This window comes from Thalassophryne amazonica, chromosome 19 (assembly GCF_902500255.1).
Source record: "Thalassophryne amazonica chromosome 19, fThaAma1.1, whole genome shotgun sequence".
In the NCBI taxonomy this organism is placed as follows: Eukaryota; Metazoa; Chordata; class Actinopteri; order Batrachoidiformes; family Batrachoididae; genus Thalassophryne; species Thalassophryne amazonica.
Genome location: NC_047121.1, coordinates 58,687,001 through 58,706,515, shown reverse-complemented (window position 1 = coordinate 58,706,515; position 19,515 = coordinate 58,687,001). Strand labels below are relative to the sequence as shown.

General features: G+C 45.6%; 1 protein-coding gene across 2 annotated transcripts in view; it reads left to right on the top strand.

Annotated features, from left to right (window-relative positions):
• Positions 1-18,573, top strand: part of LOC117500813 (neuronal PAS domain-containing protein 3) — a 267,016-nt gene extending 248,443 nt beyond the window's left edge. For both annotated transcript variants that reach the window (XM_034159593.1, XM_034159594.1), the window contains exons 10-12: positions 6,930-7,077; positions 15,921-16,036; positions 16,912-18,573. In XM_034159593.1, the coding sequence (XP_034015484.1) occupies positions 6,930-7,077; positions 15,921-16,036; positions 16,912-18,479 (1,832 nt within the window). In that variant the 3' untranslated portion in view covers positions 18,480-18,573. The remainder of the gene's footprint in view (positions 1-6,929; positions 7,078-15,920; positions 16,037-16,911) is intronic.
• Positions 18,574-19,515: the final 942 nt, after the last annotated feature.

Genomic DNA, 19,515 nt, shown 5'->3' with positions numbered 1-19,515 from the left:
ACGTAGAAACAAAGTTACGGAAACCAGGAAAGCAATATAGAGAGGAAGGACACATTCAAATGTAGACCTGCAGGCTGTTAATCATCCAGCTCATCGTGACAAAGGTGGAAATGAAAGAGTAGATGCTGGATCTGGTTTTCAGGGAAGGTCATTTTGTCTTTCTTGCTGATCTGGCTGTGCACCAGTTCATAAACTTTGACCTCCACCAGGTCAGAAGTCACCAGCATCGTCCTGAAGGCACCGAGCACCAACGGACTGTCCACTCGGGTCTGAGTCAGCGCCACAGTGTTGATGAAGATCCGGGTGTATAGTGTTGAAAATCTGCTGGGACGTATCGCAGTGGAGGAAGCTCCCGTGATCCATTATGGATGACCAGCAAATCCCAAAGTCTGCTCTTCTCCATGAGTCTAAATCCTCAGATTCTCCTCTTACAAAATTCTCTTCAAAAAAATAAAACACTGAGAATGTGCTCAGCTGCACACTAGACGTCCAACAAGAGCTGATCACAAAGACGTTTCAGTCCATGAGCAGGTGGACTCGTCCAAAGGAGTCAGAATGCATCTGCAAGAAACAATGACTCCTTTACTGCTTTAGATACGAATGAGTGCCGCTTTAGATACGAACCAGTGCTGCCTGAGTTAGTTAATGTCTAATCAGCTGTTGTGAACAGACACACACACATGGTGTGAACAGTTTGCATGTTATTTATGATGCCACACAAAGAAAAGAAGGTCAGAGTGAAGGTCACATGTCACAGGTCATTTCCAGGTCTCTCTCCATCTCTGCCTTCTCTCTCTCTCTCCCACCTTGGGACATCCTCTCAGTGTCTGATAATTTTATGTTTCGAGCCTTCTTTTAACATAAATCTTTTTCTTCTCTGTGATTCTGTTTGTCTTTCATTAAACTGCGTTGGGGAATCCAGTTTGGCGTCATTTCACGGGCCTGCTTCAGAACCATTTAGTGCTTCATTTAGCGAGATTCTTTGTCGCTGTGCTGACACGGCCGAGCAGGAGGGGCACAGCGCCATCCTGTGGCCACACTGCACAGCTTTATACAATATATATATTTATTTGTTTGTCTGTCCTGGTTCCTGGTTCCAAAGCTGTGGTGAAACCAACGCCCAGAAACTACACTCAACAAAAATATAAACGCAACACTTTTGGTTTTGCTCCCATTTTGTATGAGATGAACTCAAAGATCTAAAACTTTTTCCACATACACAATATCACCATTTCCCTCAAATATTGTTCACAAACCAGTCTAAATCTGTGATAGTGAGCACTTCTCCTTTGCTGAGATAATCCATTCCACCTCACAGGTGTGCCATATCAAGATGCTGATTAGACACCATGATTAGTGCACAGGTGTGCCTTAGACTGCCCACAATAAAAGGCCACTCTGAAAGGTGCAGTTTTATCACACAGCACAATGCCACAGATGTTGCAAGATTTGAGGGAGCGTGCAATTGGCATGCTGACAGCAGGAATGTCAATTAGAGCTGTTGCTCGTGTATTGAATGTTCATTTCTCTACCATAAGCCGTCTCCAAAGGCGAGTCAGAGAATTTGGCAGTACATCCAACCAGCCTCACAACCGCAGACCACGTGTAACCACACCAGCCCAGGACCTCCACATCCAGCATGTTCACCTCCAAGATCATCTGAGACCAGCCACTCGGACAGCTGCTGAAACAATCGGTTTGCATAACCAAAGAATTTCTGCACAAACTGTCAGAAACCGTCTCAGGGAAGCTCATCTGCATGCTTGTCGTCCTCATCGGGGTCTCGACCTGACTCCAGTTCATCGTCGTAACCGACTTGAGTGGGCAAATGCTCACATTCACTGGCGTTTGACACGTTGGACAGGTGTTCTCTTTACGGATGAATCCCGGTTCACACTGTCCAGGGCAGATGGCAGACAGCGTGTGTGGCGTCGTGTTGGTGAGCAGATTTCTGATGTCAATGTTGTGGATCGAGTGGCCCATGGTGGCGGTGGGGTTATGGTATGGGCAGGCGTCTGTTATGGACGAAGAACACAGGTACATTTTATTGATGGCATTTTGAATGCACAGAGATACCGTGATGAGATCCTGAGGCCCATTGTTGTGCCATCCAAGAACATCACATGTTACAGCAGGATAATGCACGGTCCCATGTTGCAAGGATCTGTACACAATTCTTGGAAGCTGAAAATGTCCCAGTTGTTGCATGGCCGGCATACTCACCGGACATGTCACCCATTGAGCATGTTTGGGATGCTCTGGACCGGCGTATACGACAGCGTGTACCAGTTCCTGCCAATATCCAGCAGCTTCGCACAGCCATTGAAGAGGAGTGGACCAACATTCCACAGGCCACAACTGACAACCTGATCAACTCTATGCGAACGAGATGTGTTGCACTGCATGAGGCAAATGGTGGTCACACCAGATACTGACTGGTATCCCCGCCCCAATAAAACAAAACTGCACCTTTCAGGGTGGCCTTTTATTGTGGGCAGTCTAAGGCACACCTGTGCACTAATCATGGTGTCTAATCAGCATCTTGGTATGGCACACCTGTGAGGTGGGATGGATTATCTCAGCAAAGGAGAAGTGCTCACTATCACAGATTTAGACTGGTTTGTGAACAATATTTGAGGGAAATTGTTATGTGTCGGACGCAGCTCGGAGAACCGACCAGCGTTTGAAGGACCCAGTATGAAATAAGCAGAGCACGGTTCAAAGGCTAACTGAATTTAATACATAACAGTGATAATATAACAACAAAAGGTGCGGCCTGGCGTGGTGCGCTCCCAGCAGCGCTAACGGTCCGGAGCCAGAAGTTGTTTCGGACCCAAGGACCCCGCCGACACCCCCCAGGTGGCCGCAACAACCGAGTCTGTGAAAGAAGGAACCATTATGTGAGTCCACACTCTACACACAGAACACTTAAAGGTGTACAAACAGCAAACACTTCCTGGCTTGATTACTGATCAGCTTCCCAACCTGCAGGCATGGAACAATCAGTTCACAAAACTCCACTGCAGTGAAAGCTGATACATGACTAACAAACAGCTCAATACAATAAGGTGTGAGGGACACCACATTTACTGACTGTATAACTGTTAGTCACAAAATCTAACGTACCTCAGGAAGTGTGCTGACGAGCGTGAGACCTCACCCCCTCCTCTTTCACAGACCATGCATCAAACCTGGACATTCTCAGCATCCGCTGCTGATGAGATGGCTCCCAAGACGACGATCTCACCCGTCTGGTCACAAGGTCGAGTCTCTGGCAAATACACACTGTGCACTCCAGTCTTAAATGCCAACATGTTCCAATCCATCCAGATGCACCACAGCTGTGAGTCCTGACGAGTCGCAGGTGATCAGGGTGAGGTCCTGACAGCCTCAGCAACACAGCCACTCAGTCCCAAACGCACGCCACCTGGGAGGAAAACCAAAAAACAGAAACAAACCGGCAGCCAGGCCCCCCCAGCCATATAACAGTACCCCACCCTCACGGGAAGCCTCCCGGCGACCACACACACCTGGCCCAGGAGAAACACCCCCCTCCAGGGACCATGGCTGGAAACCGCGTCTGCGTTCATCCTCCAACAGACTGGTTGAACTGGCTGCATCTTTGCCCTTGTTTCTGACAGTCTCTTAGCACAGGTGTGGCCAGGAGTTCTTACACCTGTGCGGTCAGCCTTTATCCAAACATGTGTAATTAGTCATAAAACAAAACACAAACAACCAAAACACCCCCCCCTCCCCAGGGGACCGTCCCATCAAACCCCAGGGAAGGGGAGAAAAGAAAAACCCAAACTTGAGCTTACATATAAAAATACTAAAACACCCCCCCCCCCCCTCCCCAGAGGACCGTTCCATCAAACCCCAGGGAAGGGGAGAAAAGAAAAACCCAAACTTGAGTTTACAAACAAAAATGCTAAAATACCCCCCCTCCTCCCCCCCAAACGACATGTAGGGACCAACACCCCCCAGAGGGCCTCCCGCCAGCTCCAGGAGTAATAACCACGACCGAGGTCCCTCTGGGATCCAACGTCACCCACGGGGACTACCAGCGCCTCCCAGAGGACCACTCGTCAACCCCAGGAGACGCCTCCCCTCATGACCAATGGACCCAGCCCCGGCCGTCCATGGCTAGATGGGCCTACAGCCCTTTCCCCCCCAGAGGACACCACAGTCAAACCCTGAGGGCGGAAACAGGGGGGGGGAAAACAAAAAGATACCCCAAACCCCCCCCCCCTCCCCTCCCGGGTGCAGAGGCTACCTGGGAAACGCCCAGCACAACCCAACTGCACCCCTCCAGCAATGCCGACACCACGGCACACCCGGCTGGAGTCAGAGGAGAAGAGAGGGCATAACAAAAAACAAAGAGAAAAAACAACCCAAGTACCACCCCATCACCCCCCAGGGGACCGTTCCATCTAACCCTGGGGATGTGAAACAAAAAGAAATAAAAGAAAAAACAAAACAGACCAACACACAGTTGTTTGGGTCCCTTTTTTGTTTTGTTTTTTTTTCTGTTCTTTTTCAGACAGGCTGCAGGGTCACAACCCCAGACAAATAGTGGACAACAAAAAATAAAATCCCACACAAAAACCAACTCAAAAAACACCCACACAAAATGAACTAACACAAAACAAATCAGTGAGTTATACCGTCAAGCTCAACCAAATGGAACACACCTGTTCCTACTCAAGAGCTTGACGGTAACGTGATTCAGTCACCACAAGGGGGAGCCAGAGTGCTAAAAATGAAAAAACCCCTTTGGCGACAGAAAAAACAAACTAGCTGCTTTTATGTGCGCAGCTGAGTGCAACACACAACCAAAATGTGCTCAACTAAATAACGCCGGAGCTGATACAACAGACGCAGTAGTTACCTTTATCCGGGGAAACGGGGCTACGACTGTAACACAGGAAGCCCAGCGACCCGTGCTAACAGAGCTCCGCTGTGCGCGTGAACCCATTACAAACGCACTCTTGCAGCTCCCGTTTAAACCTCTTATCCGGTCGGAGTGTGACGCGAAGCCGTCGCCAGTCACACTCCACCACGACCCACGGATAAGGCACAACACAGGAACACGGCTGCAAGAGAGCACAAATCAGTATCCAGTAATGGGTTCTCAAACACGCACCTTCCGGGCGGAGAGCCCCGCAACTGATCCGGATAACCACTGAACGTCTGCTGCCGCCTTCCCGGCGCGTTACCGTCTCTGCTACCGCTGGGTCCGTGATGTTTGGCCAGAGACTACTGTTATGTGTCGGACGCAGCTCGGAGAACCGACCAGCGTTTGAAGGACCCAGTATGAAATAAGCAGAGCACGGTTCAAAGGCTAACTGAATTTAATACATAACAGTGATAATATAACAACAAAAGGTGCGGCCTGGCGTGGTGCGCTCCCAGCAGCGCTAACGGTCCGGAGCCAGAAGCTGTTCAGACCCAAGGACCCCGCCGACACCCCCCAGGTGGCCGCAACAACCGAGTCTGTGAAAGAAGGAACCATTATGTGAGTCCACACTCTACACACAGAACACTTAAAGGTGTACAAACAGCAAACACTTCCTGGCTTGATTACTGATCAGCTTCCCAACCTGCAGGCATGGAACAATCAGTTCACAAAACTCCACTGCAGTGAAAGCTGATACATGACTAACAAACAGCTCAATACAATAAGGTGTGAGGGACACCACATTTACTGACTGTATAAATGTTAGTCACAAAATCTAACGTACCTCAGGAAGTGTGCTGACGAGCGTGAAACCTCACCCCCTCCTCTTTCACAGACTGTGCATCAAACCTGGACGTTCTCAGCATCCGCTGTTGATGAGATGGCTCCCAAGACGACGATCTCACCCGTCTGGTCACAAGGTCGAGTCTCTGGCAAATACACACTGTGCACTCCAGTCTTAAATGCCAACATGTTCCAATCCATCCAGATGCACCACAGCTGTGAGTCCTGACGAGTCGCAGGTGATCAGGGTGAGGTCCTGACAGCCTCAGCAACACAGCCACTCAGTCCCAAACGCACGCCACCTGGGAGGAAAACCAAAAAACAGAAACAAACCGGCAGCCAGGCCCCCCCAGCCATATAACAGAAATGGTGATATTGTGTATGTGGAAAAAGTTTTACATCTTTGAGTTCATCTCATACAAAATGGGAGCAAAACCAAAAGTGTTGCGTTTATATTTTTGTTGAGTGTATGACATTATGATTAAAAGTGTTTTTATTTTTCCTCACCATTTCCTGTCTGTGTAATTTTTTAATTTTTTGCTAAACTTTAGATTAAATTGTCTTTCAACTGTTCTAAGCAAAAAGAAACGGAGCTCAAAGTGCCTTGAAGAAAGAAAAACTGGTTGAATGCAAGATAAAAACCGTGTAAATCCGCTTTAACGCACTGTAAACTCATCTGTCGTTCTGTAGCTCAAGATTCAGGTTGTTTGGGGGGTTGGGGGGGATGTGAAATTTTTTTTTTTTAATTTGCGTTGCTCAATACGAGATAACAAGCTCGACATGAGAACTGCTCCTATGAACAGATGTGTCCATGAGACACTCGTACGAGTGATTTGAAGAGAACTCTGCACATTTGTCTTTTGAGTATTTCTGTAGATCCGAACAAAATGTGTCCTCACGTTTGAAGCAGTTTTAAGCTGAAATTCCTGCATAATTATGATATTGTACCACTAGAAAAGTAACAGGCCTAATGTGTGAGAAACGGCCCCCTCGGACTTTGGGCTGCTTTACACTGCTTGTACTGTTCCTGTCCGTGATGGAGACTGTCCAGGTCGAACCCTGACTTCCTTGTTTCAGCAAAGCTGCTCTTCCAAACAAACACGAACAAAACAGGAATGATGTGTTGGAGTCATACGACATGTCGCACAACGTGTCAACGTGTTGCATGACATCTCTTTCTGTGTCTTAGTGATGAATAAGGGTCAGTGCGTGACAAAGTACTACCGGTGGATCCAGAAGAACAGTGGTTACATTTGGATCCAATCAAGTGCCACCATCGCCATTAACACCAAGAACGCCAATGAGAAGAACATCATCTGGGTCAACTATGTCCTCAGGTCAGTGCCTGATCACGAATTCCTCTAACAAACGCCTCCTTGTCCACTCTCAGGTCCATCACAGCTTGCTTTCTCAGATCCGTGTACAGTGGGGCAAAAAAAGTATTTAGTCAGCCCCTGATTGTGCAAGTTCTCCTACTTAGAAAGATGCGAGGTCTGTAATTTTCATCATAGGTACACTTCAACTATGAGAGACAAAATGAGAAAAAAAAATCCAGGAAATCACTGTAGGATTTTTAAAGAATTTATTTGTAAATTATGGTGGAAAATAAGTATTTGGTCACCCACAAACAAGCAAGATTTCTGGCTCTCACAAACCTGTAACAACTTCTTTAAGAAGCTCTTCTGTCCTCCACCTGTTACCTGTATTAATGGCACCTGTTTGAACTCGTCTGTATAAAAGACACCTATCCACAGCCTCAAACAGTCAGACTCCAAACTCAACCATGGCCAAGACCAAAGAGCTGTCAAAGGACACCAGGAAGAAAATTGTAGATGTGCACCAGGCTGGGAAGAGTGAGTCTACAATAGACACGCGGGTTGGTGTGAATAAATCAACTGTGGGAGCAACTGTAAGAAAATGGAAGACATACAAGACCATTGATAATATCCCTTGATCTGGGGCTGCACGCAAGATCTCATCCAGTGGGGTCAAAATGATCATGAGAACGGTGAACAAAAATCCCAGAACTACACGAAGGGACCTGATGAATGACCTACAGAGAGCTGGGACCAAAGAAACAAAGGCTACACACTACGCAGAGAGGGACTCAAATCCTGCAGTGCCAGGCGTGTCCCCCTGCTTAAGACAGTACGTGTCCAGTCCCGTCTGACGTTTGCCAGAGAGCATATGGATGATCCAGAAAAGGATTGGGAGAATATCATGTGGTCAGATGAAACCAAAAAACTAAAGTAAAAACTCAACTAGTTGTGTTTGGAGGAAGAAGAATGCTGAGTTGCATCCCAAGAACACCATATCTACAACCCCTGGCAAAAATTATGGAATCACCGGCCTCGGAGGATGTTCATTCAGTTGTTTAATTTTGTAGAAAAAAAGCAGATCACAGACATGACACAAAACTAAAGTCATTTCAAATGGCAACTTTCTGGCTTTAAGAAACACTATAAGAAATCAGGAAAAATAATTGTGGCAGTCAGTAACGGTTACTTTTTAGACCAAGCAGAGGGAAAAAAATATGGACTCACTCAATTCTGAGGAATAAATTATGGAATCACCCTGTAAATTTTCATCCCCAAAACTAACACCTGCATCAAATCAGATCTGCTCGTTAGTCTGCATCTAAAAAGGAGTGATCACACCTTGGAGAGCTGTTGCACCAAGTGGACTGACATGAATCATGGCTCCAACACGAGAGACGTCAATTGAAACAAAGGAGAGGATTATCAAACTCTTAAAAGAGGGTAAATCATCACGCAATGTTGCAAAAGATGTTGGTTGTTCACAGTCAGCTGTGTCTAAACTCTGGACCAAATACAAACAACATGGGAAGGTTGTTAAAGGCAAACATACTGGTAGACCAAGGAAGACATCAAAGCGTCAAGACAGAAAACTTAAAGCAATATGTCTCAAAAATCGAAAATGCACAACAAAACAAATGAGGAACGAATGGGAGGAAACTGGAGTCAACGTCTGTGACCGAACTGTAAGAAACGGCCTAAAAGAAATGGGATTTACATACAGAAAAACTAAACGAAAGCCATCATTAACACCTAAACAGAAAAAAACAAGGTTACAATGGGCTAAGGAAAAGCAATCGTGGACTGTGGATGACTGGATGAAAATCATATTCAGTGATGAATCTCGAATCTGCATTGGGCAAGGTGATGATGCTGGAACTTTTGTTTGGTGCCGTTCCAATGAGATTTATAAAGATGACTGCCTGAAGAGAACATGTAAATTTCCACAGTCATTGATGATATGGGGCTGCATGTCAGGTAAAGGCACTGGGGAGATGGCTGTCATTACATCATCAATAAATGCACAAGTTTACGTTGATATTTTGGACACTTTTCTTATCCCATCAATTGAAAGGATGTTTGGGGATGATGAAATCATTTTTCAAGATGATAATGCATCTTGCCATAGAGCAAAAACTGTGAAAACATTCCTTGCAAAAAGACACATAGGGTCAATGTCATGGCCTGTAAATAGTCCGGATCTTAATCCAATAGAAAATCTTTGGTGGAAGTTGAAGAAAATGGTCCATGACAAGGCTCCAACCTGCAAAGCTGATCTGGCAACAGCAATCAGAGAAAGTTGGAGCCAGATTGATGAAGAGTACTGTTTGTCACTCATTACGTCCATGCCTCAGAGACTGCAAGCTGTTATAAAAGCCAGAGGTGGTGCAACAAAATACTAGTGATGTGTTGGAGCGTTCTTTTGTTTTTCATGATTCCATAATTTTTTCCTCAGAATTGAGTGATTCCATATTTTTTCCATCTGCTTGGTCTAAAAAAGTAACCGTTACTGACTGCCACAATTTTTTTTCTTGATTTCTTATAGTGTTTCTTAAAGCCAGAAAGTTGCCATTTGAAATGACTTTAGTTTTGTGTCATGTCTGTGATCTGCTTTTTTTCTACAAAATTAAACAACTGAATGAACATCCTCCGAGGCCGGTGATTCCATATTTTTTGCCAGGGGTTGTACTGTGAAGCATGGGGGTGAAAACATCGTGCTTTGGGGCTGTTTTTCTGCAAAGGGGACAGGACGACTGATCTGTGTTAAGATCTGATCTGTGACTGATCTCTGCCTCTACTGGTGGTTGGCTCTCACTGCGGTATTGTATCACTTCCTGTTCCGGAGCACAGCGGTGTTTTGCTGTATCTGTTAGCTGTTTAATCTGCGTAGTTAGATTGATCTAGTTAACTAGGTAACGATTTGTTTCACAGTGTAATCTTCACGTGCCTTAACTAAAGCACTCCCTCTGCTGAATCACCTCTAAATTATTTACACATTATTCACTTTGTGTGTTTTTAGGAATCCGCTAGCTTAGCGCAGCTACTAGCTCTTAGCCGGTTTAGCATGGCGGCTTCTCCTGTCTCTCCCGCACTTTTCTGCTCTGGGTGTGAAATGTTTAGTTATTCCTCTGCCTCCTTTAGCAGTAATCGTACTTGTAATAAATGTAGCTTATTCGTAGCTTTGGAGGCCAGGCTGGGAGAATTGGAGACTCGGCTCCGCACCTTGGAAAATCCTACAGCTAGCCAGGCCCCTGTAGTCGGTGCAAACCAAGGTAGCTTAGCCGCCGTTAGTTCCCCTCCAGCAGATCCCGAGCAGCCGGGAAAGCAGGCCGACTGGGTGACTGTGAGGAGGAAGTGTAGTCCTAAACAGAAGCCCCATGTACACCGCTAACCCGTTCACATCTCTAACTATTTTTCCCCACTCGGCGACACACCCGCCGAGGATCAAACTCTGGTTATTGGCGACTCTGTTTTGAGAAATGTGAAGTTAGCGACACCAGCAACCATAGTCAGTTGTCTTCCGGGGGCCAGAGCAGGTGACATTGAAGGAAATTTGAAACTGCTGGCTAAAGCTAAGCGTAAATTCGGTAAGATTGTAATTCACGTCGGCAGTAATGACACCCGGTTACGTCAATCGGAGGTCACTAAAATTAACATTGAATCGGTGTGTAACTTTGCAAAAACAATGTCGGACTCTGTAGTTTTCTCTGGGTCCCTCCCCAATCGGACCGGGAGTGACATGTTTAGCCGCATGTTCTCCTTGAGTTGCTGGCTGGCTGAGTGGTGTCCAAAAAATGAGGTGGGCTTCATAGATAATTGGCAAAGCTTCTGGGGAAAACCTGGTCTTGTTAGGAGAGACGGCATCCATCCCACTTTGGATGGAGCAGCTCTCATTTCTAGAAATCTGGCCAATTTTCTTAAATCCTCCAAATCGTGACTATCCAGGGTTGGGACCAGGAAACAGAGTTGTAGTCTTACACACCTCTCTGCAGCTTCTCTCCCCCTGCCATCCCCTCATTACCCCATCCCCGTAGAGACGATGCCTGCTCCCAGACCACCAATAACCAGCAAAAATCTATTTAAGCATAAAAATTCAAAAAGAAAAAATAATATAGCACCTTCAGCTACACCACAGACTAAAACAGTTAAATGTGGTCTATTAAACATTAGATCTCTCTCTTCTAAGTCCCTGTTAGTAAATGATATAATAATTGATCAACATATTGATTTATTCTGCCTTACAGAAACTTGGTTACAGCAGGATGAATATGTTAGTTTAAATGAGTCAACATCCCCGAGTCACACTAACTGCCAGAATGCTCGTAGCACGGGCCGAGGCGGAGGATTAGCAGCAATCTTCCACTCCAGCTTATTAATTAATCAAAAACCCAGACAGAGCTTCAATTCATTTGAAAGCTTGACTCTTAGTCTTGTCCATCCAAATTGGAAGTCCCAAAATTTTATTTGTTGTTATCTATCGTCCACCTGGTCGTTACTGTGAGTTTCTCTGTGAATTTTCGGACCTTTTGTCTGACTTAGTGCTTAGCTCAGATAAGATAATTATAGTGGGCGATTTTAACATCCACACAGATGCTGAGAATGGCAGTCTCAACACTGCATTTAATCTATTGTTAGACTCGATTGGCTTTGCTCACAATGTAAATGAGTCCACCCACCACTTTAATCATACCTTAGATCTTGTTCTGACTTATGGTATGGAAATTGAAGACTTAACAGTATTCCCTGAAAACCCCCTTCTGTCTGATCATTTCTTAATAACATTTACATTTACTCTGATGGACTACCCAGCAGTGGGGAATAAGTTTCATTACAGTAGAAGTCTTTCAGAAAGCGCTGTAACTAGGTTTAAGGATATGATTCCTTCTTTATGTTCTCCAATGCCATATACCAACACAGGGCAGAGTAGCTACCTAAACTCTGTGAGTGAGATAGATTATCTCATCAGTAGTTTTACATCCTCATTGAGGACAACTTTGGATGCTGTAGGTCCTCTGAAAAAGAGAGCCTTAAATCAGAAGGGCCTGACTCCGTGGTATAACTCACAAACTCGCAGCTTAAAGCAGATAACCCATAAGTTGGAGAGGAAATGGCGTCTCACTAATTTAGAAGATCTTCACTTAGCCTGGAAAAAGAGTCTGTTGCTCTATAAAAAAGCCCTCCATAAAGCTAGGACATCTTACTACTCATCACTAATTGAAGAAAATAAGAACAACCCCAGGTTTCTTTTCAGCGCTGTAGCCAGGCTGACAAAGAGTCAGAGCTCTATTGAGCCAAGTATTCCTTTAACTAGTAATGACTTCATGACTTTCTTTGCTAATAAAATTTTAACTATTAGAGAAAAAATTACTCATAACCATCCCAAAGACATATCGTTATCTTTGGCTGCTTTCAGTGATGCCGGTATTTGGTTAGACTCTTTCTCTCCGATTGTTCTGTCTGAGTTATTTTCATTAGTTACTTCCTCCAAACCATCAACATGTCTATTAGACCCCATTCCTACCAGGCTGCTCAAGGAAGCCCTACCATTAATTAATGCTTCGATCTTAAATATGATCAATCTATCTTTATTAGTTGGCTATGTACCACAGGCTTTTAAGGTGACAGTAATTAAACCACTACTTAAAAAGCCATCACTTGACCCAGCTATCTTAGCTAATTATAGGCCAATCTCCAACCTTCCTTTTCTCTCAAAAATTCTTGGACATATTAAACAAATATGTAGGACTGCTTTTTTGCATTTGCGCAATATCTCTAAAATTAGAAAGGTCTTGTCTCAGAGTGATGCTGAAAAACTAATTCATTTATTTCCTCTAGGCTGGACTATTGTAATTCATTATTATCAGGTTGTCCTAAAAGTTCCTCGAAAAGCCTTCAGTTAATTCAAAATGCTGCAGCTAGAGTACTGACAGGGACTAGAAGGAGAGAGCATATCTCACCCATATTGGCCTCTCTTCATTGGCTTCCTGTTAATTCTAGAATAGAATTTAAAATTCTTCTTCTTACTTATAAGGTTTTGAATAATCAGGTCCCATCTTATCTTAGCTAGCTCATAGTACCATATCACGCCAATAGAGCGCTTCGCTCTCAGACTGCAGGCTTACTTGTAGTTCCTAGGGTTTGTAAGAGTAGAATGGGAGGCAGAGCCTTCAGCTTTCAGGCTCCTCTCCTCTGGAACCAGCTCCCAATTCGGATCAGGGAGACAGACACCCTCTCTACTTTTAAGATTAGGCTTAAAACTTTCCTTTTTGCTAAAGCTTATAGTTAGAGCTGGATCAGGTGTCCCTGAACCATCCCTTAGTTATGCTGCTATAGACTTAGACTGCTGGGGGGTTCCCATGATGCACTGAGTGTTTCTTTCTCTTTTTGCTCTGTATGCACCACTCTGCATTTAATCATTAGTGATTGATCTCTGCTCCCCTCCACAGCATGTCTTTTTCCTGGTTCTCTCCCTCAACCCCAACCAGTCCCAGCAGAAGACTGCCCCTCCCTGAGCCTGGTTCTGCTGGAGGTTTCTTCCTGTTAAAAGGGAGTTTTTCCTTCCCACTGTCGCCAAGTGCTTGCTCACAGGGGGTCGTTTTGACCGTTGGGGTTTTTCCGTAATTATTGTATGGCTTTGCCTTGCAATATAAAGCGCCAAGGGGCAACTGTTTGTTGTGATTTGATTTGATTTAAGGGAAGAATGAACGGGGCCATGTATCATGAGATTTTAAGCCAAAACCTCCTTCCATCAGTGACAGCACTGAAGATGCAACATGGCTGGGTCTTCCAGCATGACAATGATCCTAAACACACCGCTCAGGCAGTGAAGGACTGGCTCCGTAAAAAGCATTTCACGGTCCTGGAGTGGCCAAGTCAGTCTCTAGACCTCAAACCCATAGACAATTTGTTGAGGGAGTTGAAAGTCCGTGTTGCCCAGCGACAGCCCCAAAACACCTAGAGGAGATCTGCATGGAGGAATGGGCCAAAATACCAGCTACAGTGTGTGCAAACCTGGTGAAGACATACAGGAAACGTTGTTACAAAGTATTGAGTTGAACTTTTTTATTGACCAAATACTTATTTTCCACCATAATTTACAAATAATTTTTTTAAAAATCCTACAATGTGATTTCCTGGATTTATTTCTCATTTTGTCTCTCATAATTGAAGTGTCCCTATGATGAAAATTACAGACCTCTCTCATCTTTCTAAGTATTAGAACTTGCACAATCAGGGGCTGACTAAATACTTTTTTGCCCCACTGTACAGCCTAGAATGTTTTGTGCACTATGACTCCACTAGAGGACATTTAGAATGTCCTCAGATATGAAACGCCTCCTCCTATAGACACTGGCGACTCCAGTTCAGTCCTCAGCAACTTTCAAGGTATGGTTGCAGAACAACTCTCAAATTCCATTTGGAATTCACCAGTTGTGTCCATGTGTGCAAGTCTTCCTGCCCCACTTGCAAATTCCTGACAAAAAGGCTGATCTGGAAGTCTGGCCAGATTTAATGCATTGAACTGAACAGGCGACGGTCTACGAAACTTCAAATGAATCCTCAAGGACTTCAGCACAATGTCGGTGGTCAGTATTCACAAACTGGGTGCTTCTATAGATGCTATGGTTCTGCAGATGTCGTCAGCATTTTCGAATGAAAACAAGGTCGGTCTCTTTAACAACAGTGCCGGCATTAGTATGCCATGTCCAGCAGTGTGAGTGTGGATTTTGAAACAAGGATGCAGCAACTCTTGGCCCCCAATTTTTTGCAAAGTCAAGGAGAACTGAGATGTTTTCACCATGGTTACCAGATCCATGAGGATTGATCTAGTCGTAGCTAGCCCTGTCATGGCCAGTGGTTGCATTGAAATCTCCCCTAACTGGTAGGGTGTCATCTCTGAGGCAGTCACCAATCACCAAATGATGCTGCAAGTAAAGTCTCCCTGACAGACATGAGTTACCGCTGTCAGTAGAGAATGAAACAACAGACAAAACAGCCAGAGAATGTTTCAGTCTGTCACATCATTAACAGGTGACATCCGACACCACTGGAAGGAGCTGGTCTGCCACAGCACCCGCCGCTACCACTGCACGCCGATTACTGAGGTACCCAGACCAAAAGTAGGCGTATCCACCCACAGAGATCTGTCCACTTCCACGTCTTTGTAACTCGAACAGGGCAGTCACTGCAGTACTGTTTTCCAGGCTCCTTCATCAGCGGTGGAAGATGGTCATCTTTGCTCAGAGAAAGGATGTTCCAGGCCACCTGCAAGACCCGCCTCAGGTTTGGACCTGGGCACCGCCATGTAGTGGATGATCCCTCTACACCACACCAGTCACCACCCTCCAGAGACCCTTGGTGCTCTCCTTTGGTCTTGATCTTTCAGAAATGCGACTACAAAAGGCTTTCTCCCATCTCCTTCATACAGTGGCTGCTTCCCTCCAGTGGAAGACAGCAGCAGACTTACTCACAGGGATGACAGAAACAAGAGTCTTTCTTTTTTTGGTCTCAGGCTTGATGAAGTGGGTGCAGCACCAATCCCACCACCAGCCCCTCAAAAAGGATTGTCTGGAGGCAGGAGGATCACTGCTCAAACATTCAACAACTCTCGAACTTTGACCTTGCTCTCTGACCCTGACCTTTGAGCCACTGTTCTCCAAACAAGTTTACTTTGACCCTGGCTGACTTTCAGCCATTTCAAAAAATTCTGTTCTGAATCCCAGGAATCATATGCTGCACGCACATACTCCTGTGCAAACACATATACACTCACAAGTGGACACACACACACACAGAACTGAAAATGATACCTTCACTGTGAACCACTTGACTAAAGAAAAATATGGGTGTGCCTGCATCCACAGTGACCTGGAGTACAAGGACACGCCTGTTGATATCACCCAGCTGCCCAACCTGCCGGAGAAAACGTCTGAGTCATCAGAACCATCTGAGTCCGAGTCTGAGTCCAAAGAAAACTCTGGTAAGAAAAAGAAGGTGGAAGTTGTCATTATGAATAATGTACAATGACATCAGTCCTCTGTGTCACGCCTGTAGACCAGAATAGCTGTGAGACTTTAACTCTAACCAGTGTCCTCAGGTGAGGACTGAATGTCTTACCAGGTACCAGGTCTTTGGAATATCAATGTAAATTCCATAGAAAGTTATTTTCAGGTGATGACGCATCTTTAAACAGAAGACTAGCATGTTGCCCACTGGGATCCACAGGCTCTAGATTGGGCAGTGTTTATAAAATAGGTAAGCAAGTCCCTTCGGCCTTGTTTGCACTCGGGGTCGCCACAGCAAATCCAAGGTGGATCTGCATGTTGAATTGGCACAGGTTTTACGCCGGATGCCCTTCCTGACACAACTCCACATTACATGGAGAAATGTGGCAGGGGTGGGATTTGAACCCGGAGCCTTCTGAACTGAAACCAAGCGCATTAACCACTTGGCCACCACATTTTTCAAGGGTGGTAATAAATTATGCAAAGTTTCAATAATGAGTTGGAATGACGTGAATGCAGAATGTTTTTAGAACCTTAAATCTCAACAGTTTTTAGAGGAAGACCTCAACCCTTTTATTTCCTATTAATTACGTAATTTATTTTTATGTTAATAAAAAGGTTTATCAGTGTGATGGCTGCTCCAGGAGGCTCAGATGATGCATACAGTTTTCATTGTGAGGGAACATCAGCCAAGTAGCACGTATCTCTTTGCACGTTCACTGGTTTTTATCTTTTATTTTGGAGGATTAGTTGGTGATTGGTCTTGACTTGGTTGGACTTGGAACTGGTCTTAAGCATGTCACTGCATCTTTGACTTTACTCTTTTTAATTGTCTTTTTTTCCCCAACAGACAATGACAGCCCCAAGTCAGAAGGGAAACCAAACCACCAGTCACAATGCAGTGAAGACCCAGAGTCAGAAAGCAAGCATCAGCAGCAGCCCAGCCAATCACAGTGCTCCTCAGAACAAGAACTGAAACACCAGGAAGAAGGCGAAAGCTTCAGTAACCCTGAGAGCCAGGACAGCGACGAAAGTCTGGAAGCTTCTGATGGAGACGGGGAGGAGTCAGAGGAGGCCAGAGGGGGAGGAGACAGAGATAAAATGGAGAGATTAGCAGGAATAACTGGGTTAGGGGGACTGGGTACCATCACGGGAATGGATAATCTACCTGGGCTTCATATTAAAGTTGAGCGTTATGGAGAAGGTGAAGAAGTCCACCTTCCCAACTCACAAACATCCTCTTCTGAGGAGGACGAGGAGGAAGATGAGGAGGAGGAAGAGGAGGACAGTGGCCTGCCAGACCGCAGTAGTGCCAACAAGGTCCAGAAGAGGCGGAAAAGGAGGAAAGTGCAGAAATGGGATGGAACTCGCAGCAGGAGGCTCTGTCTCTCCTCAACAACACCCAGTCCTGTCACCATGGGAGACGGACCATCGCTGGTCACCTCCTCACAGGCCGCAGCCTCCTCCCTCCTCCTCACCGCCTCCAGCTCACCAAATGGCAGCGTTGTGACTTCCTCTGTCCTGAAAATTAAAACTGAAATGGCGGAACCAATCAACTTTGACAATGACAGCAGCATCTGGAATTACCCGCCCAACAGAGAAATTTCACGAAATCAGTCACCGTACAGCATGACCTCCAAGCCTGCTGCTCCAGGCTCCCACGAGACCTTCCCATCACCGCAAGGGGGCTCACTGCAGGTGACGATCCCAGATTCTGTCCTCACACCTCCTGGAACTGAAGGAGGAGCCAGGAAGCCTCCTTACAATGGAAACTCCACCCCTTCTTCTGCCTCGAGCACTGCCAGTTTAGCTCCTCCTTCCAGCTCCTCCTCTGTAGATCCTCTGTCTCCTCCCCTCTCTGCTTCTCCACGGGAAAAGCAACAAGGCACTCCCACCACGAACACAACCTCTTCCTCCTCTTCATCATCTGCTTCTGCCTCACTGCTGTATTCTGGTGACATTGAGGCACTGCAGCGCCTTCAAGCTGGTAATGTGGTCCTCCCACTGGTGCACCGGGTCACTGGCACTCTGGCATCCACCAGCACAACTGCTCCAAGGGTCTACACCACTGGGACCATCAGGTATGCACCTGCTGACGTCAGCCTTGCAATGGCGCAAGGCAACCTTCTCCCAAATGCTACAATGAACTTTGTTGATGGCTCGGGTTTTGGCCTGGACCCAAAGACACCAATGGAGATGTTGTACCATCATGTGCACAGGCTCAACATGTCAGCAGCTGCCGGCCCATTTGTCAGCTCACCGGCAGCTGCCGGTGGCAACGGTGCTCTGGGTGGCCAAATGCCAGCAGCTGCAAACGTTTTCACCACAGCAGAGGGAATCTTCTCAACGCTGCCATTTCCCGTGTACAGCAATGGGATCCACGCTACTCAGACGCCTCTAGAGAGGAAGGAGGATTAATGCAAAACCCTCAAGACCGTATTACTGTGTTTCCTGATTGACAGCTGTGTCAGAATAAAAGACCTGTCACTAGTAAAAACAAAAAAGAAAATCAGACTTTTATCACCGTGAAAAATAACCGCGAGGGAGAAAAAAGGCAAAAGTCTGCAAAAGAGCACTTTGGATCTGAACGACCCTCAGACATTTTCTATCTTCACTTTCCTACTCTTCACCCTCCGTGTTCTCCTGAAAGAAACTTTACTGTGAAAAATTCCTTTTTGGCTGAAGAGGATTGTAGTGGTGCGCGGACTCTGCTGGAACCGGGTCTGAATCCTTTTTATGGTTTGACTCCTTTCTGTGGGATTTACGGAGCACTCCTCCGGATCTCCAGACCTGTTAAAACAAGGACTGAGGTCTCAGAGATCTCAGAAAATCTTTTGAAAAAAGGTTTTGCAGAATGTTTCTCCATTGAGGGAAAACTTTAGAGAATTTTGTTTCTTCCTTTTTTTTATAAAATACTATTGCTCAGATTTAGCGTATGAATCAAGCATTACGAAGAAAAGGAAAAAAAAGCAATTTCAGCCGGGTAACGACCTGTGAATTATCGAATGTCACTGCTTCCTCTTGAATCCAGGAGTTTACCAACAGGTCTCACGCCAAACATGACCTCGTTCACATCGCTTCAGTCCGTGTACCTTCTGAACTGGCCAACGTAAAATGTAAAACCAAGCATTTCCAAATAAGTCGAGCAAAACTAAAATACGTTTTGTTGTTTCCTCCCTTAAATCCAGTTTGACATCTGAAGACTTTTGGGCCGTTTGTCGTTGTTATGACAACCAGAGTAGAAGGAAACCTTTCATTTGCACTTCATCCCGTAACTGCGACGCTGACAGAAGTTTCAAAATGATGACATCACACAAGCACACGTGCTGACATCATAAAGGAAACCGATTCTTCAGCAGCTCTCGAGTTGCTTATATATCAGAACACATAAAAACACTTTAATAATCACTTTCTTCCACAAACGTGTGCATCGTGCACGCACTCAAAGCACAAA